Source organism: Nilaparvata lugens, chromosome 10, assembly GCF_014356525.2.
Source record: "Nilaparvata lugens isolate BPH chromosome 10, ASM1435652v1, whole genome shotgun sequence".
NCBI lineage: Eukaryota > Metazoa > Arthropoda > Insecta > Hemiptera > Delphacidae > Nilaparvata > Nilaparvata lugens.
This window is the reverse complement of record NC_052513.1, coordinates 23398459-23426254: the sequence shown is the minus strand read 5'-3', so window position 1 is coordinate 23426254 and position 27796 is coordinate 23398459. Positions and strand designations below refer to the sequence as shown.

The 27796-nt window shown below is 34.6% G+C and overlaps 1 protein-coding gene across 1 annotated transcript in view; it reads right to left on the bottom strand.

Annotated features, from left to right (window-relative positions):
- Positions 1–26329, bottom strand: part of LOC111048477 (mucin-5AC) — a 76374-nt gene extending 50045 nt beyond the window's left edge. The window contains exons 1-3 of the mRNA XM_022334365.2: positions 26089–26329; positions 2976–3129; positions 744–875 (exon numbers count right to left, since the gene is read on the bottom strand). Of these exons, the coding sequence (XP_022190057.2) occupies positions 744–875; positions 2976–3129; positions 26089–26142 (340 nt within the window). The 5' untranslated portion in view covers positions 26143–26329. The remainder of the gene's footprint in view (positions 1–743; positions 876–2975; positions 3130–26088) is intronic.
- Between the last annotated feature and the right edge of the window lie 1467 nt (positions 26330–27796).

The following is a 27796-nucleotide window of genomic DNA, read 5'->3' as shown; positions in this document are numbered from 1 at the left end:
TATTGATACTGATGGGCACGCATAATAATACCATGACTGCAAAACAAAATAATGAAACCAAAGACCTTATAGAAATAGACACGGCTTCTCCAGAAATCTGTATAATCCACTTGTCAGCTGATTGATTATGATTAATTCTATAGTCTGATTAATCCCATCTTCAGAGTAGATGATATAATTATATATATATATAGTGATATCGGAGTATGGAGGAATTCCTTTTCTTTCCATATCATCCTTAAAATGCAAAATTTCGAAAAACCTTGTGTATACATCGACGCGCAGTTGAAAAAGGAATATTCCTGCTAAATCTCATAGATTTTTTTAACGCGTTTGGCCGTAATTGCGTTACATACATACATACATTCATACAGACAAAAGAAAATCCGAGTTAAAACATAGACCTCACTACGTTCGGTCAATTAAGGAGCTAGAACTAGAAGAAGAACCCAATTTATAGCTTCTTCAAAAAACAATGTGTAGGTCTATTATTTACACTTATTATTTCTCATGGTGAACGAATTGATTGATACGGATGATTTAGTGATCTCGGATCGGATTCCTACTTACTCAAAGCTGAATGTAATGACAATATCCGTTTTGCTTTTGATAAGGTGAGTCTCTTACCACTTCGCCTGAGTATATAATTTAAGCCGTCGATGAGCCTCACAACTACTCAACTAGTAGGTCTATATATCAGCCGGGACCGACAATTAACATAGTGATGAATAGATTATACTTACGCGTAAGACAGGTATGTCTACGAAACTGTAGAAAGCCTTGTTCACATCGACAGTAGCCACCTATACAAGAGCTGTTGGCGACCTTCTGCGAGCACTGCTCATTAACTAGACAGTCGAAACCAAGTAGAGTCGCTGAAAAAAAAAGAAATTACTTTCAAACATTGCTAACAATAGATCATTTGGACGAGAGAGTTTTATTTTAAGAGAGAAAGATTGAATCTTCAAAAACAGAAATTGTCAACTGCAAAATAAATTTCAGTCATTTCTAAACAATAGATGATTTGGAAAAGAGCTTCATTCGAAAGATTCTATCTTCGGAAACAGAAATCGTTATTAGATTGGGGGCTGAGTATGTAGCAATGATGTAACATGAAGGACAGAGAGAAGAGATGGGTGAAGAAGTAAGGAGGGATGAAGATAATGTGGAAGAAATAATTCATCATGTTTATTATAGAATGAAAGTAGGCTGAAATTACTGCTATTAGTAGACTGAAATTAAGCTCAGGGTCTATTCATTAGCATAATTAGCCGAAACTGGTCATCGAGAAAAGAATGAAAGGTGTGCCTTCTAGTTATTTCATTAAAGAAAACTATGAAGCAGCCCTATAAAAATAAATCACAATATTTATACTGTACTTATTTTTCGCATATTATACTCTGTAGAGTGTTATAAAACCTCACTGATTAAAATTATCAACGGAAAGTTGAGTTTATAGAATCATTCTAGTCGTACAGATGCAGTTCTTCAAATTCAATGCATCTAAACGGTACAAAATTTTGATTCACCAAGAAGGAAAATTCGAGCAAGTAATGGGTCACAGCACTCCGGCGAGGAAAGAATTGGCTTGAGATTGTAATAGGAATTTATCGATCACGTTGCAGGGCAGTTGGACTAATTGGACTGTGACAGAACAGATGAAGGAAGCTATGCACGGCTTGTGCATAGCAATGAAGCCATCAGTGTCGACCTGCGATCCATTGATCTGTGGTCTGATACAGCTACACTCAAGCATGAAGTGATGGTCAAGGCAACATGCTTCTCATTCACAACTACAATCCATAAAGCAGTGACAAAGATCATTGGAGTTCAAATCTTCTATCGAGATTTTCAAGCAGTTGTATTCAACAAAATAGTTCTAAATTGATTTATTACTGTAGATTTACAATTCGCATGTAGTAAATTGAGCTACGAAACCGTTTGCATCAATAAGCAAATGAATATTTTTGCAATACAGATAGTAGTTGTATGTGATTGAACCACGTGAGGACTTGTGGAGAACTTATTCAGATTATGTTTGAACATCAACAAGGCCATCTTACCGACATGGCAAACCGACGTGTGCAGGGTGAGCGCGGGAAGCGGGAGTGAGAAGATTTTATAATAAATAAATTTTCTCTCACTTTTCGCACTCATCCTATGAGTTTGTGTTTAAGGTGAATTTGTAAGATAGGCATAGCCAGGAATTGAACCTATTCGATCCTAGGTTATATTTTTTGTGATTAAAGTGATAAGAAGGTTGATTATTTATAGAAAGATTACATGAAAATCTGGCATCTTTTTTGGCTAATGACCTTCAGAGATCTTAGGGAAAGGAATGGAGAAGATGAGCTTATTCTCTCTCCTACTTTCATGCAAAAAAATAAAGGGAAAGTTCCTCATTTTCTCTAAGAAGAAGGGTGATACAAGAAAGTGCTTATTTTGATATATCAAACGTTCTTTCAAAATTTTACACTTGATGTAAATCTGGAAATAAAATAATATACCTAGGCTACATGTTATTTGCATGCTCATGTCCTTCCGATTTTATATTGTATGGGAGCAAATTCATATAAATAATTTGATTCTGTTATTCGTTATGCTAGGAAGCAATAACTCAACTCTACTAATAAAATTCACTATATGAAATGTATCAAGTACGTACATATTTCCAATAGGCATTTACATTTCAGCTACAGATAAAAGATGACATTCAAGCTATCACAGATCTAGATGGGGTGAACTCCAACATTTTTCCATCGCCAATTTCAACTTATCATTAAAACATCTATTGACCTAAGATTCCTATGCCTTTTATCTCTTAATATTCGAACCAATGTCACAACAATACCAATATTGAAGCAAAATAGTACATTGCAGACTAAAATGATTAAGATCGATAAATAGTTTGATTGTTGATGAGCTGTGGACTCTTGGAATTTATTAAGTTTTATTCCATCAACTTGTTTACTCACACTGCAAGCACTGTGAATTATTGTAGACTGCATAGTAGGGCAAGCATTGGCACAATCCTTGGAAGCAGCGACTGTTGCCCACTAGACACTCTTCGTCACGTGAACAGGTGTCTCCCAGGCCTACTGACGATGCTGATGCACTCTCAAACACAACCTGCAACCAAAATACAATTATTTCATACAAAATCTAGAGATGATGTACTCGGGATTAACCGACATAGGAGCTGAAGGCATTGACCTATTCTTATACTAAAGTAAAGTTAGCAGTGAGAGTGATATTGTATGATATTTCAAGTGTGTTGTATGAGAATGATTTTGTTACTACTCAATCATATCATTCGGAATAGATAATTGAAAATGCCGCAGCCACCCTCTTATCAAGACTAAAAAAACAGATTCGTCTATTGGACTAAGTTTTTTACTATATTATTTTCTCCTAAGCCCGTATCCTCAAGTCCCATTTTTACTATAAGTCTGAACTTCCTTGACTATTGAAATTGAAGAGTTGGGACACACATAAATTTGACCAATAAGATTGATGTATTTTCATGTCATCAGCACAATAAACTAATAAAATAATAGCCCCTAAAGAATTTATCAAAATACTCTAATAAAGATCAAGATGAATCTGTTTGTAAACTATGAATGCTATAAACTATGAATAGAACAGATCGCAATTGGCACTTGGCAGTGAGTTAGCAAAGATAGCATAAGTCTTCATGCAATCTTTTCTCTATACAATATTCAATAATAATTAACATGATGTAATGCCGATCATTCGGTAGTGAGCTGTAATTATGGGAGAGAATATGAGAGAAGTAAACATTTACTATGATTATGTAATCATGTTAAATTATGATTGTGAAGGATTATTAAAGTTTCTGAATATTCATGTAATCTAGATAAATGATAAGCAATCATAGAAATTTTCCGATGCAAAGGAGGTGGATAATGATTGGAGATAATGACTCAATGTATGACTTTTGAAGAGAATCCTTTAAAACCTAAGAGAATCAAAATGATTCCAAACGTGAAATGGAATAAACATTGTGAAAACGTCGACAAGGTCGTCTTCAAGGATAATGGAAAATCTCATGATCTCACGATGTCAGTAATTTACATTATTATAAAAAACTGAAAATAATGAATATTTTACAAACATTTGGAGCTATTTCATTCTGAAAACTATGTAATTGTACAATGATTCATGCTGTTGACATTAAAAGCAATTATTGTAGTTGGTAAACGCCTATTGGAGGCTATTTAGATAGATGAAATAAATTCCCGATCAAGCTCACTCTTCTTTCTGCACTGAAGCGGAAAGAATCAGGCGGAAATAAGAGACCAATAAAATGTTGATTTTCGGAGAGAGTGGTTCTTGTTAAATCAGGTAGGAGGATGAAACTACAGAAAATAGGCCAATCTTTCCCAGTCATTCGGCACCTGCCTGTTCTATCCAGCTCTTCTCCGTTCTCTCCACGCCTTGTACAGATTTTCGGCTCTGCCTGATCATTCACTCCAAACGGTCGGCAATGGATAAATGGAAAGCTTTGATGTTGTTTATGTGGAATGCTGGCAGTTGGTGAAGATTGAATCTAAGTACAGAAGATAATGCAATGTCATTGTGTTCAGAGGGCTGTGCAATCAGTTAAAAATTTTCAGTGAGCTGAACTGACATGGACCAGGGCCCCAAATCATTATTTACTTCTTATTTTCAATACTTTACTTTATTTACTTCCATAAAATTCAATTTTCATAGAATTTTCTAAAACAAAACCAGTGAGTCTAAGTTTCTTTTCAAGTTTTAAAATTTTCAATAATTAATACAGTATTTTCCAGTTATCAGTGATGAATTGGTGAAATATTTTTATTTAATTTGGTTTTCGACTTATCTAAATTCCAAATTATCAGTTTATATTGGACTCGAAATCGGTCAAAGCTTATGGAGTGGTGAACATAACCTATTTTTGGACAATTTCTATCCAAATTGGGAAATATTCCTGTCACTATATACATATAGTTTTTTTCTAGGCGCGTGTAAGGACACCTCAAGGATTAAAATTTCAAACACTCATAACTTTTGACACAATGCTCTGATCATATCGTACTACACTTCATTCTTTTCAACTCGTCAAGGCGGTTCAAAATCATGTATCATAAGTGAAATTCGGTCGAGAAATGGGAAATTTATCTTGAGTGCACTAAAGCCCATCTTCTAATACACGAAAAATGGCCAATTTCTATATTCATAGCTGCATATCTTGTGAAATACTTTAGATAGAGTTTCCAAATCTTGTGAGGATGTAAAAATGTTCCTCCTCCTCCCACTCCAATAAATAATACTTTTGATCCCAGTACCATTCGAGTTACGGGAGATTTTAAAAATGGCGATTTTAGTTTTCTCATTTCTTTTAAATTATAACTCAGTACTTTTTAGAGATGAAGAGTTCCAAATGATCTCATTTTATTTAGAACTTTTATTCTAAAAAAAGGCGAGAAAAATTTTTTATTTCCGATTTACAGATTTGACGGAATTAGATGAAATTTGGAAGTTTCTTTAAGTAGTATAAGTTTACTATGATAATTACCACTGTTATCATGACAGTGGATTAGATCCTGAGAAAACTCTCTACTACAAAACATCCATATGTTGATTCCGTTTGGACATTTCAAGTCATTGTGGCAATGACAATGGAAAGTTGAATGAAAATGAACTTCTTCATGTGAAAGTTTAAGAATTGTTTTTCTGGAAAGTCTTAGAAAAAGTGTTACCAGGAGAGGATACTGCAGAACATCCCGTTCCGTAAAGAAATAATTAAATTTCTATTGTTCAATAATTTGAATTTCAAAATCAAATCAAAACAGGCCCCTGATGTCAGAGACTATCGACCTTGGATGTTACAGATCTCTGTGAAATTCGAAAATATCAACTCTAAATTTAAATCCTAGCCAGTCTTGGATGTATTTATGTCAGTCTCAATTATAATTCATGTGAGACACCATAAAAAGCCTTTTATTAGTCACGTGACTGGAAATCACTACCGAGGTTATTGATATTTTTATGTTATGTTACTGTAGCCCACTCAAGAAACTATCATTACCATCAAGTTCAAATAGCAGGCGCAATGCAATGCAAATCTTTAGAATGTGAATTTAATTGACATCTAATGAAGATTACACTCTGATGAGTCAAGTTTAGTCTCCTGATACGGTAAGCGGGGATTAAGACTAGCAATTATTCATAGATTATAATCGTGATATTCTCCGTTCGTAAGCGGCACTATAAAGGGGAGAGCATTCGACCTGAAAATATTGAGACAGGCCTATATAACGGCAAATATCAGTCAAATTATTGTTTTTGCTCGTTCACATAGAAAGCGTGGATCAAAAGCAGTAAAAAACGTAGTATAGCGAAAATGACATGGTCTGAATACAAGCGTAATAGCCTAGAGAAAATAATTTTTATTACAAACATCGTTATAATTTTAACACAAATATCAATTTCGATTGAAAAATCCTAATTATAATATCTATAGTATCAACTACTACTACATAGCTATTACTGTTCTGAATAGTACTAATATTATGAGCTCGGATATGCTGAACCCAATTTCTAGTCATTCATCAAAGAAGAAGAATGAAATAATGTTGCAACTCAGTGACTCTCTCCAACCATTCTTTTTGGTTTTGTTACAAATTAAGAATGTCGTTTCTAGGGATATAAAGAATACGTCCATAGTCCAAACTCCTAGAGTCTATAGTTTCCACCTACGGTACTCATTTCCGTGAACATCCTTATAAATCGAAGATTTTCTTCCAGATTCAAACTTTTCAAGGTTCCAACGAGTAAACCTCATTCACAATCTTGAAATTAAAATTAAGATTGAACCTTAGAATGCAGAATCGGCAGCGTAACGCAACATGTTTTAGTCTAATTTCCTTCAAATCCTCACAACTTTTCTAAAACCAAAGAAATCGTATGATATCTTCTTCCATTAGCCTATAATTAAATATCCATGACATCCTTGGAAAAATCCAGCACTCGAATAATAATGCCTCAATGTGACTAATTTTTGTTCTTCATATTTGTTTGATTCATTCCATATTTGTCTTTATATTTCAAACTTGAATCTTGGAAAACTGCAGGATTCTACAGGAATTCAGGTTCTAGATTCCATTTTTGATAATATAAATGAAAATAGTTCGGATAGTAAGGCCTATTTCTAGCATGCAGTCCTACTTCTCCAGCCAAATTTCATCAGCAGTCCTACTATCGGGTGCAATCGCATTCACAGGTGATTTAATCGACTTCCTTTATCTGAAACCATTTGGAGTTCCGGGTTGAGAATAGCATGCAAGCAGGAGCCTTCATATTATTCCTGCTCGTACATTTCTATAATAGTATACTTTGAGCAAAGCGGTTAAACGTTGTCGGAGTAACACGGCATGAAATAGGGCTGTCTGTCCGGATTAACGCGCAGACAAGTTCAATGGCAAGACGATGTCGCTGGAAATTCAGCATTTAAACCAACCCGATGACTGGACAACTTGCAACAAAAGAATTTCTTATTTCAATAGTCAGACAGACAAGGCCATTCTCAGGAGTGGAGAAAGAACTGGGTTATTCTCATGACGTGCAACGTGCAAGCCGGGAGCAGAGCACAGAGCACTTGCTGCTAACATTCGCCACTCATCTTTCCCATAAATTACATTCTGCGGATGAATAAAATAATAATTGTGACCGCAAATTAACTGGTTCATGTGAATGTTTTTCTCTTTTGTTTGTTGATGGACAAAATAATATTTAAAAGAAAGTAGAACAGAATGCCCAACTACTTATTATAATCCGAACTACTGGCGACTTCCAACGCAATAAAACTTGGACCCTGCTCCACGATTTTCTCCGTTGTGCAGAAACAATAAAAAAGGCAGTCCTCTCTTTATTTTTATGTACTTAGTCTACATCTCCACTTCACCAGAGTAGATCATTGTAAAATGAATCCCAACACAAGTAGGCTATGCAATTCAATGTTTTCAAAAGACATGATTGCTCTAGAATCGTTTCTAGGATAGCGTAATAAGATTCGAAAACAAACTGAAAATAGGAGGTTACTCAATGATTATCTCGAAATTTATGTATTGGTGGTCATGGTTATCGCTGGCAGCTAGTTTTGAAACGCGAGTGGCTCATTGTTCAACTAGAAATGTTGAATGAAGTAGAAGTTTATTACGGTTTCTGAATGTAAAAGACTTCTGGAAATGAAGGAAAACAATCCAGATCCTAATTCAGGAAGTAACATGTATAAGTTGTCTCCTCGCATATTCTATGCACTTTTAGAGAATGTATTAGACTGTTGAAGTGTAGATAACAAAACTATCATGGGAGGCCAGTTTGGGAAATCATATAAGTTATTATTCCATTTGAAATCAAGAAACCAATTAATTAGAAGACTAGTAAAGGAAATTCTTTCAAAAAATGATGTATTTATACGACGATAGCTTAACCTTTCCCTCATTATTATTTACAACAAGATTCTATTCTTGGGATTCTGCATTCTGGTTATCCTTTTCCAAACAGAGCACTTTTCTTCGTGAACATCAATGATAAGGAATAAATCCATGATCAGTAGTAAATCCCATATCAATGAAGAATTTTTAGTTTATTGTAACGATTCTTGCATCACCTTCACTTGCATAGAACCTCATTACATGAATAATTGTTATTTCGTTGTCAGTGATGAGCGCTATGTAAAACAGAAAACTACGTGATGTGATTGTACTTTGAAGTTGATTTTCACAATTAGCAATTAGACTAGGATTCATAAGCGATTCTATCCCCTTCACTGCTATATTCGAAAAGTAATAACAATAGAGTGCAAATTGTTGAAGGAAAATTACTGCTAGACACTAATATATATACGGTATCTAAACATCTAAACCCAGAATTTATGAACACAGTCAAAAATAATCCAGGGATTTATGTCCCCTTGAAAATTCTAATGATTATAAAGGGAAATTGTGCAGATGAGGCATTACATAATACAAATCTATAACAACTTTGTACCAAGTCTAGTGACAGAAGAAATTTATTTTTGAGGCTTTATCATGAAATTGTATAAGGCATTTAAACCAAATCCATCCACAATCGACATGTTATATCATTATTGCAATAGGGCTACCTGAAAGTATATGGAAATACTATAACGGTATCCTATTCATTCAAGTTAACTCTTAATTGATTGGATCGACTGTCTATGGTCAGTAGTATTGGGACAGTTGAACGTGAGTGAATCAAGTTGAAGGCTAATGGCAGATTCCATGCTTGCAAAGGATGTTGAGTGGACAGACAGGTGCACTGCAGCGACACACATTTCCAGTAGAGGTTTTGGGTTTGAGTCCCGAAGAAAAGTGATCGCACACAATCGAATACCAGCATGCATTTGATTGTGAGTGTGCGAGCGTGTGTCAGTGTGCGATGTGCCTTTTATGTGTGCTTGTTCGCACATTCCCGATTTGATGACCGTTTTCTGTACCGTTGTCTGGTGGTTGCTATACCTATATCTAATGCTTTCTATAACGCTAACTATTATTACAGGTATATCTATACATCTAGTAACCAGCACCAAGCTGTCAATGTTGATTGCTGTCCCATCTATTCAATGCATTTTTCATTTCCTACTGCTGCTGTTGGTCCGAAATTTAATAGAAATGTCTGCAGCCATCAATAGTCGCCAATCAATCTCGTCATCAACTTCAGCAATCAGTTTGAAAACACAATTAACGAATCCATAATCAATTTTGAGTATGTTTCGGGTGTTGAGTTCATCACGATGAGTGAGAATTGAACTGTTTTGCTTTAGAACACAACGCATTCACTTATAAAATTAATGACTAAATTAAGAGACAATCATGGATTACGTATCATCAATTTGTGTTTCGTGAATTCAGTTTATCTCGGAATTTTAGCTTGTAAATTTAATGATTTGAAATTCCAGAAGAATTCACTTGAAAATGAATAGAAGTAGTGTTGACAAACTATTCTGGCACACTTATCAGATTGATCACTGATTTATTGTGATAGAGTTGATGGGAAACTATCCAAATCCACTACTAAAAACGAAAAATCAATTGGAATAGTTTGAAGTAAATCGAGAATGATAATTATAATGTTGAATTGCATATGTAAATGTTATGCTCGATCTATTTATTTGATGAGATTGTTGATTCATCACTAAATTTGAATTTGATGATTGAGGATGAAAATGTGAATTGAATGAGTTTTTCTTCCTGGTGACATGTTTAGAAAAACTGCCACATTTATGAATCATATCAATTTCCTCAATGAAATTAACCTGAGTATAATACTGTGAATGTATGCTAAGGCAGACTGATACGTAATCCATCACTTATTAGGTAAATACGATAATGTATACTACGAGAATACGAGAATCAACCTAAAATACAAAGAGAATGTAAATTACAAAGCACAAAAATATTTCAGGTGACCCAATAGTTAAAACAACAGTTTGGTGAAAGGTAAAGACCATGAGGAAAAGTGATTGAGAAAAAATAGAATGTTAGCTATACTGGATAGGAAACGATCTATATAGATAGTAATCAAAAGGTGATAACCATCACTATGACTATTACTGTTGCATGTAACTATGATATGTATATCATCATGATCATCACTATAATGCATAACCACGATATCGGCCTTTAGATTCGGACGTCCACCCCTTGTCATTATATTGATTTCCTGCTCTAAAGGAACAGTTATCTCATTGGAGAGAAGCCTCATCTGTCAATGAAGCGTGAATGTTATCGATAGTTCACACTATACGTGATATTCACTTCAAACTGTCAGGATTCCATATGAATGACGTCAATGCTTGCCATTCAACCAATGGTGACAGTGAATCTCACTCCAGAGCAGTATATAAATCATAGTGCTACAGCTACTATAGTTCATAAAATGGTTTTGATGGTCATTGGTCATTGTTGTAGGTTGAAATAGATTATACAAAACCCATATCTAAAGCAGAGTAAACGGACTGATAAACTAATTTCGTCCTTATTGAATGTTAATCGTCCATCTCGCTCCAATGTAAACACTTAACAAGGCCGGACAAGGAAGAGGTGTCTGTGAGAGAAGCGTTGTTGCCGTTAGACGCATTGTGCCAGTTCGAATCCTGCGGCGTAATTTACTTTTCTTTCTTTCGTTCGTTTCTTTTCTCCATTTCTTTATTTTCTTTCTGTGGCTGTTCCGAGCCATTACTTGGCTAATGGTACAAACGACACATCGTACTGCAGACAGACAGACAGACAGGAATCCCAGTTGCTTTTTGCAACTAGTTCTAGTCCTAGGTCCAGTTCTGTGTCATCTGTCGTCTATTTCGGTGTGACAGCTAAACAAGCTGCAACTACTACTAGTACTAGATTCACTTTTCTGTGCTGTCAGTGCTGTATTTATTGCTAATTCGCTTTCGGAATCAATTTGTTGAAAAAGAATGTCGCTATTCAGTTTATTGGGGATCATCCAATTAGACCTGCAACTATTTGACGGCCTTGAAAACTATGGGAGAGAAATGGACACAATCATGGAAAGAGTTCTATCTGGTTCACTGTTTTCATTCGAAAATCTTAATTGGATTTCAAATTGAAGGTGAAACTTTGATTGACATAATGAATGTTGCCTACTGACATGATATTATTACATTACATGGTATCGGAGAATCAATAGACCCTTGTAAGTAAGGGTGTTTGTTTGACGGTTGAAAAAGAATGATATTATTTCTAAATCAAAGTCAATTCATTCAATTGAATTTGTTGACTTTGAGTCTATGCCTAGGAACCTTTTTCTCGAAATCTACTCCTGTTAGGAGTAGAAATATGCTCTTGTTATCTACTTGTTTTTATGTTGTTTGTATTATTTGATATATAGTCAATAGAGAGATATTTAATTTCTTTAATTTATATAGTATTCATATAATTTCATGTGAATTTCCTTCGAATACCTATTCTTTGTAAGTGTGTGTGCCGTTGGAATTTGAATAAATAAATGCATAGTAGAATAGTTAATTCCCTGTTTATTACATTTGAAAAAATTCAATTTTCAAAGACTCAGTTAACATGATAGGTAAATTCAATTCTTGATTATTTGAAAAGAAGGATTGCCAGATTGATTGAAAATGCAAAGTATTTTTATATTGATCCTTCAAATCCTTCACCTACTCAGAATCTTCTAGTTTATTTTTTCATTTTTTCTCTATTATTCAGCACTTTCTCCATTCCTATGATCGCCTTTTTCTCCATATTGTCAAACTCCTGTTCCTCCTGTCGATCAAGGAAAGATTTTCAATTCGGGTATCGTTGAATAGTTTTCATCTGTCTAAAATTTTCGCTGCAACTCTTCTTTTAATTATAATATTTTTCAACCATTCTCTTCTAGGTTGCTATTTGCTCATTTCCTCTGATTATATTATCGTATATTAAACTTCCAACGTTAACACTATTCAATTATCCCTATCTATCATTCTTAAATTATATTCGATCTTTCTACAGCATTCTTTTATTTGAATGGTACTTTTGTTTGATAATTCGTAGGTTATACACCCATTGCTGTCCTATCTCACCCTCAACTTACATCTACCTCAAATTTATCTTCCGGTTTTAGTCTCCGTCTGATTTCTTATAGTTATTCTTCAGTCTCATATCTTATTTTTCTCTCCTTTCAAGCGATTTCCAATCTTACATCTCATCACTCCTAATCACCATATGCCTTATCTCTTTTCAACGTTCTTCTCCTTTATCTCATTCACTTCATTATCGTACATTACTCACCTCCTTCACATTTCATTATCCTCCACTTCTCCTCTCTAACGCTCCAACCTTTTTCTGATCTCCCACCACTGTCTCTAATGGTATTTCTTAAACCATCAATTCAACTTCCACTCTATCTAGCTGCGCATTGTATCAGCAGCGCTGATTATTAATCAATATCGAATTGTCAACATAATCCTTTGCTGTGACTGTCTCCCTCGGCTAAATAAATGACGTTTGCTTTCAGGGTGGAAGGGTGGTCTGCAAATGCCCGAAGAAAAGTATACGCCACACCCCAAACCCGCAGAACCCTTCTCAGAATTAATGATTCACCCTCAGCCACCGCACAGCGCGAGGATCACTTATGAGATGTGCCAAGCGGTCGATAAATTTCCACAGGGGCTGAAAACATCCACCCCCACCCGCAATCGTATTATTTTTGCTGTTGGAACATTGAAGGGCGAGTGGAATCAAGGGTGGACCATTACCACCGTCGCTGGCAATCGCCTTCTACGTGTTAGGTGTGGGGTGGGGAGTGAGGAGTGGGTTAGGGGTGAGGGACCGCTCGTGATGAGTGTTCCGCTCCTGATAGTGAAAGTTGGTTCAATATTCCACTGCACTAAATCATCTCTGATAGTGTAATCAAAAACGCAATGATATTATCGTTTCCCTACGCGCCCAACAATTAAACTGTCGGACAACTTTTCGAATTTGTTGGAGCAAAATTGGTTCTACGATGATGAGCCAATTTATTCCAAGCTTCAGTGAGATTCACTTTAAAATGTCAGCTTTCTTCTCTGATAACATCAATACTCCTCATCCAACCAATGCTGACAGTTTGAAATGTAATCTTCACTCTCAACTCGCGCTCTACACTGTAACTAATTAAAACAGTCCAAACATCTATCGGATCTCCAATAACGAATCCGCATATTATGCGGATTGTTATAACTTCTCATTTTAAGCCAATTTCCTTTAAAAATATTGAGCTTGTTCGTAATAATTGTCATTATTATACCAAAATTTATGAAACCTGTGTTTGGGCACAGTACCGGTATGAGATCCTTCGTCTTTTTTTCAGCTGGTAGAAGATAACAATTCGTCAATTCTAGTATTATGTTATTATTGTTGAACAAAGCTAACTATGAATAATATTGAATCGATATAATGAAGAATGAACACGACCGTCCATTCTTCAATTTTGTCAGAGGTCAACTTTTCTCTAATCCTCAATTTAAGGGTATAGGTCTCATTAAAAATCTCAGATAAATCAGCAATATTAATATCAGTCCTTGAGAATGAAGGTAATTGTGTACCATTGAATGACACAGACAGATTCATCGAATCATTAAGTAATTTTATATTTAGTTTAAAATATAATTAAACTTGATAATAACTTCACTAATTCTGAAGTAGATTCAATATGAGGTATTTCAAATGAGCAAAGAATCTCCTAGGTTGAGCTAATTAATCGAGAGTTGACTGTTGACAATAGTTAGAGAGAGTATGTATTGCAAATGAGTCTAAACCGTGAATCCTAAACCAGATAAGTAGGGCAATCAATTAATTTATAAACTTCAAAGGGGATTAAGTACAAGTGATCCAGTAAGTAGAAAGTACTTGTCATGTACAGTTTAAGTTAGACCACTTTCCGAAGAATACCGGCGATCACACTTCTTGAACATATTGACAATGACATTGAAAAGTAAAACTTTGCCTGGAAAGTTGTCGTTTAAGGAAAGTTATAGTAACAAATCGCTCGGATCAACTAACACGCATATAAGAATGGACAACTGAGAAAAACAACAAATGAGAAAAAAGAGAAAGAACGAGAGCGCTAGAAGGATTAGTAAGATTGACGGCTACAAGTGATACTACTTGTCACCTCATAGCATGGAAAGGACATAAACTAGTTAATGCATCCACCATATTTGCATTTTTCCAGGTTTCTTTTACCTTCTTTCATGATTTATTCTCGACCAGTAGATTGTATTCTTAATGATCAACAAGCCTTTTGTCATATCTGATTGTTATCTCCATTTCACTTGATTGAATAAAGTCATTATCGAGCGATGGATTTTTTCTGCCTATCAATTGTGCTATTTTTTCTCCTTCTCTATTTCTTCGTTTGAACAATCGAGTACAAGTGATCTTGATCCCAGCAAGATAATTTAGAAATAAATAATGCCGGTGAGGATACAACTGAATATCATCCTGTCACTGATAAAGTGTAGGCTATTGTAATATATTTTTTTCAAGATAGGAGTCGGCTGGGTAACTGCATTAAATACAAATGTTATTTTAAACAATAGTCTTCTTGATGAGGATTTTTTATGGCAATCACTGATCGTGATTGCCAAAATTGAAAAGTGAACGTAGTGAAAATTGTTTATGACTCAATTAATACTCCTAAATTGAACTTTTTTCTGCATTTGGAAACATAAGCGCAACGGGAATGGATGTGAAAGAAGCATGCTCAATAAATGGTTCACAAAAATATCAAGCAGCGTTCAAATTTGTATGAAATAGAATACGAGAACGGAAGATTTTTTTCCTTAAATCTGATTCTCTGATGCCAAATTTCACATGAATTGAAGCTCAAGAAACCTTTTTGAATTCAAATTAAAATGGCGTTAAACTCAGTTGACTATTCTGATTTTGGTTATGAACTTATTGAACTTCAGGGGTGAATATTGATAAAACTCTTGTCAGTCAGAATATTGATAACACTGAATCGCTTCTATATATTGTGGTATTGCATTAGGCCCTGGACCAACCTCACCTGCAATAAAAAATATTAACAATGCCGGACAGTCGGTAGAACGCCGCAGGGAGTTGTAATTCAATTCCTAAGCAATCCACGAAAAAAATAAATCTGACAACTCTCATCTGGATAGATCGCAAATGAATATTACCAATAAATAAATTTATAATTTTCTAGGATACTATCTCAATGAAAGCCACCAGACTTTACTGTCAATTACCACAGGAATTCAGCAATTCGCTGAGGCAGATGATCTTGAAGTTCGCTATTAATTCTATCATAAGAAAAATCTAATAATAATTCAAATAATCCACTACCTGAGCTGGTAGGGTTTGTCAGGTTACTATTTCCAGTGATATTATTCAGTTGGGATTAAAGTGAAAAATTTGATAAAATTACCACACTGGTATTCAGTAACCACCAATAAATCAACACAATCATGGAATACTTCAATCTCGAATGATAACTTAGTTATATCACAGTACTGTGAACTCGAACAGTATCATTCGGATTGAATTAATACCAGATCAATATTATTGAGGAATTCAAGTAATTAATAGAATCAAATACTCTGTTGTAGAAAAGATAGAATAAGATCATCACCCAATCAGCGTGGCTGAGGGTGGGATAGAAAACTCCACAATCCTTATTGAGGACACAATGTAATTTATTAAACAGCAATTTGCAATCACTAAACTGTAATTCTTATCAATGATAGAAATAATTTTCAACTCACTGATCAAATTGAGCAAAGGGAAAATCATAAAATTCAGGTTTTAACAAACAGGTACATTTATTACATGAAAGCAAAATTAATGATACCTCACACGAGGATAAATCGAAATTATTAAGATAATGAATATCTCAAGAGACCGTTGTCGGTTCTGTAATAATTTGAAGTTCATAGAATTTGGAATGTTAATAATTATTTTGCTGCACTAGGTTTAGCAAGAGTGTACGCAGTATTATGAAAGAATGCCTTTGTAAACCTTTTACAAATTTAGACATGATTTACATGTCGGCAAGATAAATTTTAAGAATGAAACATAATATTCTCACCAAATTTTCGACGTTCTGAGTTCAGATCACTTTCACTTGTTAGGCTGGTTGAATTTTCTAATAATTTTTCTATTGCCGCTGAAGTAGAATGGAGTCGTCTAATACAGGCGTCGCGATTGATTATGAATTTGAATACTTTGATACTTGCTGCATATTATTCCAATTATTTAAAATAAAGATTACAAAGAGGGAGCTACATAAAAACAAGCACTGGGCTCACGATTAACGAATAGGTTACATTTAAAAATTACATTTAAAATTAGGACCTTTTAGAACGGGTGTCCTGGTGAAAATCTACAAAGCAAGTGTGTCTTTCTCTTGTGAGAATACCCTCACGTAGGCCACTTCCGGGAAGGACGGGTCACGTGATATAAGTGAACCAATCCTGTGCCCAGAAAAAATATTTCCAACAATGGGAATTTTTCCACGCGGTCTATGCAAATAGGGCACAGAGGTTCAAAAAACAAAACTAATGAGCAAAGTGAATAAAAATTACAATTATGGGAGATGGAAACAACAAAGCAGAAAACAATTTAGAACAAACAGGAACAGAAATGAGCAAGCCTTGGATTAATCAAACACACGAACAAAAATATAGTACAGTGATAACAATTTTCTAATACAGCTGTTCATTGCAACGGTACTATTAGCTGACTGATAAGAGCGATCATGAATAATTGTCGCGCTGACTCCTAACCAATAAATCAATTTGTGAACAACAACTAGGCAACATTTAAGAAATAAGGTACTGAATGGACAATGGACAGAGAATCATATGCTAAATAAATGAAATACAATCCCAATTGTCTTGACAGTGAGTTCAAATAAACGTGAGTACTGTATAGCAATATAATCTGCATAATTATTTCAGCCAGATTACATCCTATAAAATTGTAGCCTGACAATATTACAATGATATTGGAAGATGTGCTACAATTGAAATTGAGGTAGAGAAAGAGAGAGAAGTTGACATGCAAAAACCATCGTCTTTGACTCTATTCTCAATAAAATGATTTTTCTGTAGTTTGTGGGAAGTGAAAATCAAACATTCTTTGATATCTGAGTCCAATATATCGGTGAATGTCTTGTTAATATTATTCATGTGAGCATTGGCTTATACGAGATGATCTCTCCGCCAAATTACAAAAACAAATTGAAAACAAAAACTCACTCAAAAGTTTGAACTTCGAAAGTTTGTTGATTTTAGGGCATTTTTGCAGTACTTTTCATCGAAATTATGATTTAAGAACTACAAAGAACATCAGAAAACAATTAAAAAATGAAGCACAACAGCTGTTGTAGGCAGCAGACATGCAAGGCGAAACACATTGGGAGAGAGTGTGATAGATAAGTGGTCGTACGAGACGAATCCGGAACGCACTGTCATCGCGTCGCGTCGTGAGGAAGTGGTAGCCAGCATCCAGCAAATGGCCACAACACGAAAACGCAGTGCCGTGCCATTTTTCCATCATGCATTGCTTGCGGTTGACTCGTCGACCCAAAAAACGCGCCAATGAATCAAGCGCCCACCATTGTCTGCTGCGGGGATTAGCCCACTGATTGATGGTCGATTGAATAAATGTCTGCTCCCGTTCGTGTCATTAGTGCTCCACAGTCGGCTGGAATTCGATAATTGGATTCACTCACATCTCATTATTAGAAGCCTTCCTACCGTATTCTTAAAATATGTGGGTGATGATTTTTAGGGATTATTGAATGACTGGATGAATGGATTGAATCTTCTTTTCTGGAGAAGTTGACTCATTGTTACTTGTTGGATGGATGGATGAATTGAATGCCGTCTGCCGTGATCAATTGGCAATCACAATTATCTCCATGTAATCCTACTAGTAATATTGTATCTTGATCACAATCCACTTAATATTATTGAAAGAAGGTGGAGATGTATCTAGTATAATTGAAAGGGGTTTCACTCAATATGGGCAGATTTTTCACCCTTTTGCAACAAAACTGTTAGTATGCAATTCAAATCTTTGAAAAAAAATGTATACTTCATTGATAACTGAGATAAAATGAGATCTTGCTAGGACTGAGGTATCACATGAACATAATGGAAAGAAAAAAGATGAAATCTTTAATTTCAGATTATGCGATGCTATACAGTATACACCATGTCGAAGGGTAATTATTAGTTGAGAATTTTCTTCGCTTTCCAGGCTGCAAAACTATTGAGCCTACTGATGGAATACGCAAATTGTTATTGATGAGGTACCTACAGTTAGCTCATCCCATAGCCACCAGAATTAGCATGTACCTGAGACTTACCTATAGATATTGCATTACGAGAATCCTATCTACGTGATCACATCTTACAGGAATCATTTCTCTTTTTCGTTTTTGTTAGTTACCAGAAAGATGTTCAATCGAGCCTCAATCCAAGTTCTATTATCGATATTCCATTCTACTGATTTCCTGTTGGAATTGCGGGCAACGCGTTTTCATGGATCAAGCAGCTATTATCACAGACAAGAAGGCTTGTATGAGTATCTGTGCTATTATCAATACGAGTTGGTTCTTAGTCTATAGTCGGGTCAGATTCATTTTAAACTGTTGGCATCCCATGTATTATTACATTGATGCTTCATATTGAACCAATGCTGACCGCCTCAAATGAATCTCACTGTATCTGTGGTGTACTGAATCCGCTGGAGATGATTTTGCACCTGACGCTCGGAGGATTCCTCTCATCACATTGCTAATTTCACACTTGGAATTGATTTTTCACAAATTGTTGTCAGTTCGAAAAAGGAAATGAATCAAATCAATAAATAGAGGAGGGAATAAAATGGTATGTCTAATGATGACGGTTAGAAATTTGATGACTCCATTTTTCTTGATTTGATATTGCTCCTGCTTCTTCCTGTGGTAAATTCTTTCTCATCCTTCTTAGCATTTTCCAACTCCTTCCTTCTCTTTTTCATCAACATTCCTCTTCATTCTTGATCGGCGATGCTCTTCTTGAATCTTTTTCTGTCTTTCTTCCTCTTCCCTATTTTTGTCTTCTTTCTCCTCCTTTCTCCTTTTCCTTCTCCTATTTATTTATATGAGCGACTTTTGATTTCAACCTTAGCCGTCTCTCGCATCCCATATGCCATTTTCTCCTATTTTTTATCCTGTCTTCCTCATTCAGATTCCGGTTAACCTCATCAGAATCACCATTTTCGTCCATAATTTTATTCGGGAGGTTCTCTTTACCCCGACCTGGTGGGTTCCAATTATATATTCTTTTCGCCATCTCTAATAATTTGTCCTAACCATACTTGGCGCCCTTTTTCTATCAGTTTTACTGCCATACCCAATTTACCAATCCAAAAGGACTTCTTATCATCTTGCCCTTATAAAATAACTTTCTATCCTCTCTTACTTTTCCACTCTTTTTGCTTTTAAGTATATTTTTCCTTTACTTTCTCACCTATGCCACCGATTCGTCATTTTCCACTCCATATTAACGTCATTTTTCTCCTTTTCTCTTCCCTCCCAATCCCAATTTCCTCAACTCCCTTCCCACCCATTTTCTTCGTACCAGACTGATTCACTCGCTCTCAATCATCGATCAAGAATGAAATAGAAAAAAATGAATAATACATACCTATATACTTTAATGCAAAAAACTTATTGCTTTCACAAGTTGAAAATTCGATGCAAGTGGAACTTGTCGTCCAAATGGAGGCGAATAAAATATTTAGTTCCAAAACGAATGCTTGAGACATCCATCATTACTTCGAATAATTTGGATGAATTTCACTCTCTGTGTAGTATAAAATATTAGGCTTAAAATATGCAAATTGGTTCCTCCAGTAATGATCAAAGCTGTTTTTTATACAAATATAAGAGAGATATAATATATAGAGATGCAAGCTTTTAGTCACAGTAGTTTACGGAATATCTGTGGTTTTACTCACCACTTTCACTACTAAATTGTCGTCTAGGTGTCAAGCTATTTTTTATTTCTTCCAGCAAAAATGATACATCTCCTATTTTACTATTCTTTCTCCGTTGCTATTATAACGCTAAAGTTCAGAATTTCTCACCATTCATTTACTATTTATATATTCAAAATAGAGAGTACATATTTCTCTTTAGCATTATCTCTTACATTTTTCTCAGCTATAGTCCATCGCTTAGCTCAAATTCAACAATTCTTTAACAAAAGGTTCAATTAATAACTACTATAGAACTACTTATAGCCTGTAGAAATATTAATAGTGAGTAGTATGAGCTCAATTCAAACTGATCAATGGATTTTACACTCTCCAAAGTTTAAACATAATACTCAAAATATAATTATTATCAGGAAACTCCATAATATAAAGAAAATTTTCATAGTAATAATTGTGAGGATATGTCATATCTCAACACCAATCTAACTCTTAACAATATGTAATCCAGAATTCAGATTGGTGTTGAAATATGACATATCCTCACAATTATTACTATAAAAGTTCTCCTTATATTATGGAGTCACCTGATAATTAAATTCTGAGTATTATGTTTAAACTTTGGAGAGTTATTTTAAGTGTCAAATCCATCAATCAGTTCGAATTAAATTATTAATAGTTCCACAGGCTATACGTAATGATCCAACCATGTAGAAGAAGGATATATTCAAATGCGAATGATAAGTTAATAATGTGACCCAAATAAAAACTGAGATCTTTATTTAGCTTAAGGCGGTTTATTTATTTTTATTGGCTATTTTTTCAAATTCCTGTCTAGAAATATTTGATGGAATTCTTCTTCTATTTAGATTTTGACTTTTTAAATTCCGCGCATCATGAACTTTCCCCATTTCCCATTGATGACTCAAGTTTTTCCATTGAATTGTTACACATCATCGAATGTTTGATGATCTGCGTGGAAGAAGCGTTAAAATGAAGAAAGGAAATGTTTCAAAATAATGGGACGGGGAAGAAGAGAACTGGCGATGATAAAAAGTTGCTAGTGGAACTCTTCAAGTCATCCATCACAGAGTGTCCTTTCCGCCTGGAAACACTGTTCATCCTGAATTTATTCAGCAGTCTCTTGAGAGTAGGACTGACGATTTCCAGTCTCAAGTCGTTATTTTATCACTTTTTATAACAAAGATCTAAACTTACAATGGGAAAACTCAAATGAGGATCTCATGAAATATCTTAGTGGAGTTTTATAAAGAACCTGCATTACTTTCTACTTCTTCAATGTTGAATCATCGAATAGGTTTATCAAGGGAAGGTTTATCATCTGAGAAGTTTTCTTTGATAAAATAGTCTAGAGTGATAGAAGAGTTTTCCATTTGTGCTGTGATTTTAGCAATAATTTTCGGGAACCAGAGCAACTTTCACTCTAGAAGGTGTTTAGGAAGGATATGTTATCTATATTATCAAGCACTGAAAGGTTCCTGTATATTTGATGTTGATTTTATCTTTGAATTTGTGTGATCCAACATGATATCCTATTCTTCACCAGCTAGATATAAAACTTTTTCAAGATGTATCATCATTTGTGTCGGTTCAGAACATTTATTGCAGACAATAGCAACCAAACTTCTCAATGTCATTTCCCTCTGATCCTCATCAACAACACTGAATAAAGAAAAATTCATTTTGAATCAAGTTAATAGCTAAAGAAAGAAAACGAGAATGAAGTAGGTACCACTTTTCAATAATAACTCTCTTCTCACAAGCCCAACAGCCATACAGTTTGATGCTGATGCTATGCTATTCAATGGATACTGTCATTCTGTACTTAATAGTATTAATGTGACTATCACACCAGAAAAGTTCTGATTGCATTTTGGTATTGTTCAAGATTTGGATAGCTCTAAACGTTCGGAAAGCATTAGTAGCCGAAGAATTTCACGGTGAAAATACAATCGGAAAGATTCAGACTGCTTTCTTCCTATCCGCTCATTGTCACCTAAAGATTTTCACTTTCTATTTCAGAGTAATCTTAGAATATTGGCCAATAAGCCACGTTAGCTAGCAGTGGTCTGAATAGCTATTTCGTGAAGATAGTCGACAATGGAACACGTGGAAAAGATACGATAATGTATTAGTTGTGGTGAATGGATAGTGGTGCTGTAGTTGACAAACGTAATTTGTAGAAACCAAACACATCAAATAATCGTTTCTTCCTGTCACAGATTTCTGGCTCCTTTTCACAACAAACCGATAGTGACTGATATGATGTGTGATATAATATCCGTCCAGTATGTTTGTTGATATGAATTATACTTGATTCGCTTCATTATATGATCGACTACATTATTTCCGATATTATCTACACATACCTTCACATTCACATTCCAATACCTAACTTATAATAAACATTCTTATACTTATCACATGTGTCCTGCTACAGATTCACAATAGATTTCATTTGATTTTCTGCACAGTATTCCAATTTCAAGGTGGAATTGCAAAACTTTATAACTTATACAAACGATTAGTATTAAAATACTGTCCAGCCTTTGCGTATCAATTCAATTCCTCATAAATTGCTTGTAATAAATAAATGTAATCCAACAACACAACAAAATTCATTGTGATGATGATCTTATTTCTCCACTATTAAAACTTATATTTAAATGAAGTACTTTTTCCCATTTGAATCATTAATTTTAAATTAATCCAATCCGGCACGATTCCTGCGTTGAAGTAGGTTGGAGAAAACATTGGAGGCAAGCTTGCTTGCCTGCCCTGATATAGGTGTGATTGTTTATATATTTTAATAAGTGAGATTTCAGCGTTGTAAATTTAGTTCAAATCAAAAGCACTGGAAATTCATGGTCGTAAGTGGGAGTATGAGAAACGTTAACAAGTTCCTCATAAACCTGTTACTTTAAAACAGTTCACCTTTCTTATAAGGATCAGCCCACAATGATTTTATTCTTGTTCATTTCAAGAGTACAAAAATACAAAAAAACTCAATGCAGTACAGTAAGAAAACATTCCTTAATCAGAGTAATCCTTGATAATCTGATGACTTCTTGAACTTTTGCTGATTAGGTACCGCCTATTATAGGAAGTTTCACAACATTTTTCCTCAACAATTTCCAATGATAACAGTACTCATCCTCACCAATAACTTTAAACAGAAATCGATTCAACTGATCAACTAATAAACACTTGAACTTGACAAAAAAAAACAGATAAATAAAATTTTTCACTGAATTTTTTACAATTGTGTAGAGAACAGAGTTTCATGGATCTTATAGCTCTGCAAGAGTCAAGTTGGCTTCTCGTTGACTGAACATTATAACGAGAGTCTAGAAAGTAACTTTTTGGATGAAATAATTAATTTGAAATAAAATTATGACCATTATTCGCTCAAATTGAATGCTTTGAACTACAGTATTGACTTGAAGAAATACAATATTAGATACGGTAGTCCTTTTTTATAACCAATATTGCAGTAGTGTTGAATACTAACTCAGTTAAAGTTCATAAAGCTGTTGGATTTCCACTCACATCTATCCTTTTCCCATATTCCTATGAAATTACCGAATAATGGGTGAGTCATATATATATATATATATATTTTTTTTTTTTCCATATCTTGAAGTAAAATCATCCAAGTTATCTCTGTGGAGAGTTATTGACCATTGTGCATACGACAAAATCGCAGATATGTCTACGGTATATCGCCAGTTGAGGCTGCCTGTCTATAACTGGACCATGGGCCCGGCCTGCTATGTCATCTTTAGAAATCACATTATCTATAGAAAAGTAACAGAGCTTAACCGAAACGGAGTACGTGAAAAGAAGCTTCATCTCCGTTAATCTCTGCAGTCGTCTGCTGCAAAAGACAAGCGCAATTTATGTGTTTTATGGCAAATTGCGCGCTTGTCCGCATCGTTCGTCATTCTTGAAGGAAAAACTTGAACGAAAAACAACATTCTAATCCTTAGAAACAAAGGAAAAGCATGCAGCTTCAACCTGTCCACGGATAAATGATTTTAATCCCTTATAATTGAAAAAGTGTACCGTAAATAAAATACAGGAGGAAAAATTGTTTCAGACCCGACATATTTCGAAAAAAGGTTAGATTCATTAATCATCATCATGATTGCCTCATTACCACACAGTATCCTCAAACTCATGTGTGAACCATCCATAGCAGAAAGTGAGGAAGCCACTAATTCAGAAAATTAGGAATTTAGTCTATTTAATTTGGGTGAATAAAGACTGCCTACTATAAAAGTGAGCTCGTAATTTTTCTTTAAACGGTTTATAGATTGTTTCTATCGATGTAACTATCAAAAAATTTCAAATTTACATCTTCAAATTAACTTTCAATAAATATGAAATTTACATATACAAATTATTTGGTAATGTGATGAAAAACTACTGTAAGTTTAATACCTCAGTATTCATAAAATCTAGTGAGCATCAACAACTATACACTAACTAGTGATCCCCTAGGTTGAAGAGCTCGTTCATGAACTGTTATATTGATCTCTGAAATCCGCATCTTGTAATTGTACAGAGTTGGTGAGAGTTATCATGGAAACAGCTAGTATGTGTTTGTCATCTTCCATATACTACAAAACTTTGGAGCTAAAAAACAACGCATGTAAAACTTAAATTCAACTTGAAACTATTCTCAATGATAAGTTTCTTTTAATGAATACTAATAGTGTTTGGCTGGAGAATATATATCAATAGAATCAACCACAATTTTACTCAGAATCATAACGATTACTCTTTAATGGCTCATACCGTAGTTCATGTTCAACCACACATGCAAAGCTCTGACTAAAAGGTGTTAATAATGATAAGTAATATTATCAATCATTGGAGATTACAATTTTTTTTCAATAACTCAATATTCCACACATCTCCTTAACACATTTACTTAATAATAATCTATTACTATTGACTTATTCTTTGAATTCTAAGATTACTTTAATTTTGGACGGAGCCTATTGCAATAGGTTTTCTTTAACGTCAGTAAAATATTCTTCACCTCAAACGTAGTCTCTAAACATTTTGTACATATACTTTAAATTAGTTTCTATCAAACTCTGTTCTAATAGAAAAATATTCATGCAGAACCAACACGCGCAAAAAGTCCTTAGTCTACATGTAAGGAAGCGGTTACTAAATAATATTGATAGAATAGATCAATATGAATAATTGAATCGCAAGAGTATTGAATCCACATGAAAATCATGTAGGTGGAACATCAAAAAACAACTTTTTGTGCAATAGAGATAATAGAGACAAAAAAGCTTGCTTCCAAATTTCATGCCTTGAAGGATTCTGGCTACTACAAAAATCTATCGTAAGTTTGGTTGTTTGTATAAGTGCAGCTTTCTTCATAGTAGTGTTAAGTGTTTTTTCTTCAATCTGCAAAGAAAAATATGTACATCCGTCTCTTTGAATTGTATCATAATATAATTATATACCAGTAGTTTATTTCAAACAATAAACATTTTACAATTTCAAAGTACTTTAAGTCACTGACCTGCAGTAGAATACACACAGTGGAAATCAACAAACCAATGCGACGACGTAACATTTTTATCGATGAAAATTCAAGGCGAACTAACAACAATAAATTTCATGAACAAAGTTCATCGAAAATACTTTCGAACAAAACGAGACGCAAACGTTTGGCATGCGTTGTTAACGCGCTTATTACGGAGCGCGACAAGACTGCAATAATCTGCGGCTCAACCAATCCGAACGACGGTTCGAAACGGACTGATCCTGGTCTGTTTCTCTCGCTGGAAAGAAATCGGTGGGGTCTGGAGAATTGTACGCTTGCTCTCTCATCCCTTTCGCTCACACTCTCTCTTTTTTCTCTCTCTCTCTCTCTACAATTCGCACCCATCCACACACACTCACACCACCAACTCCCCCCTCCAATATAGCATTATTGCATTGAAGGAACATCATATTGTTTGGGAAAAGTCCCTTCTCAGCAACAGAGCGAAATCCTGGCGAGGTCCATTCGAAAGTTGATTCTGTATTCAGTCGCGTGGGATTTGCGGGTTCTGATTTCTTCTATTTCTAGTGTGCGGTAACTCAGATAGAATTTTTTTGGAGTGAATTTTCTTTTTAGTGCGCATAAATTGTAATGAATGCCTCTGGAGCACAAAAGTTCCAAGTGATAGGAGTAGTGGAGAGTAATAGAGAATAATTTGAAAAGGAAATCATGAACAGGAGAGTGAAGGAAAGTAGAAAGATTGATTGATTGATTATTTGCCTTTATTAGGGCGGAGTTAGGACCCTGGTCCTCTCTGCCACACAACCCTTTACAAAATAAAAAATTAACATAAGGAAACAAAACAGAGAGAGAAACAGGCGCCTTTTTTTCTTCCTGGAAATATTCAACTCCTATGAAGATTATCCACTTGATTTTGACAAAATGATGAATAATAATTGTTCTATTATTTTTCATGTTCCTGGATTCTGTATAATTATAAGGAGATTGCATTTTACAAGACAAAAATTTCACCAGTGCAAAGCACAGATTACATGCTAGTGGATTATAAAGGAAATTGAATGATGGAGAATAAATGACAGTAGAAGTTTGAAGGGGGCTTTTTATTATTAAGAGTTATAATTTTCCATTGAAATTAGATTCTTGACTGTTATTTATTTATCACCACCACCACCAGCGACGCTTCTTATACTTCTTCTTTTTACATCTGGTGTCAACTTGGTGGTCCTCGGATGGTACGATATCACTGTCCGCCATTACAGCTTCTTTCAGTAATTCGGACTCATAGTTCTCTGCTGCCACATCTGTTCCTAGAGGATTTGCTGAGATGGATTGGACTGATGCCTGTTGAAAAAATTGGGTGCATCGTTTATTTAAGAAGATGAAACAAAAGTTGATCCAACAGATAGGTATACAGAACTAGAAACCAATCATAACTGTGCATTTATCACTAGATTGTGAAAGTGAATACCAATTTAATCTATTATTTAGTTTTTTATTCTATAGAATAAGTGAACCTAAAGAGAAATGTTACAAAAATGGCCATGCAGCGAACTGTATAACCTTTGGATTAATTAAATTGACCAGCATTCTTATTTTTACAAAGGCTGCTATTTCTAAATTTCAATATAAATGTATTTTCATTACAAAAGGTTTTGTCAAGAAACAATAAATATAGCCAACCTACACAGAACTCAATGAAGGTTCTCGAATAAAGGTGTATAAA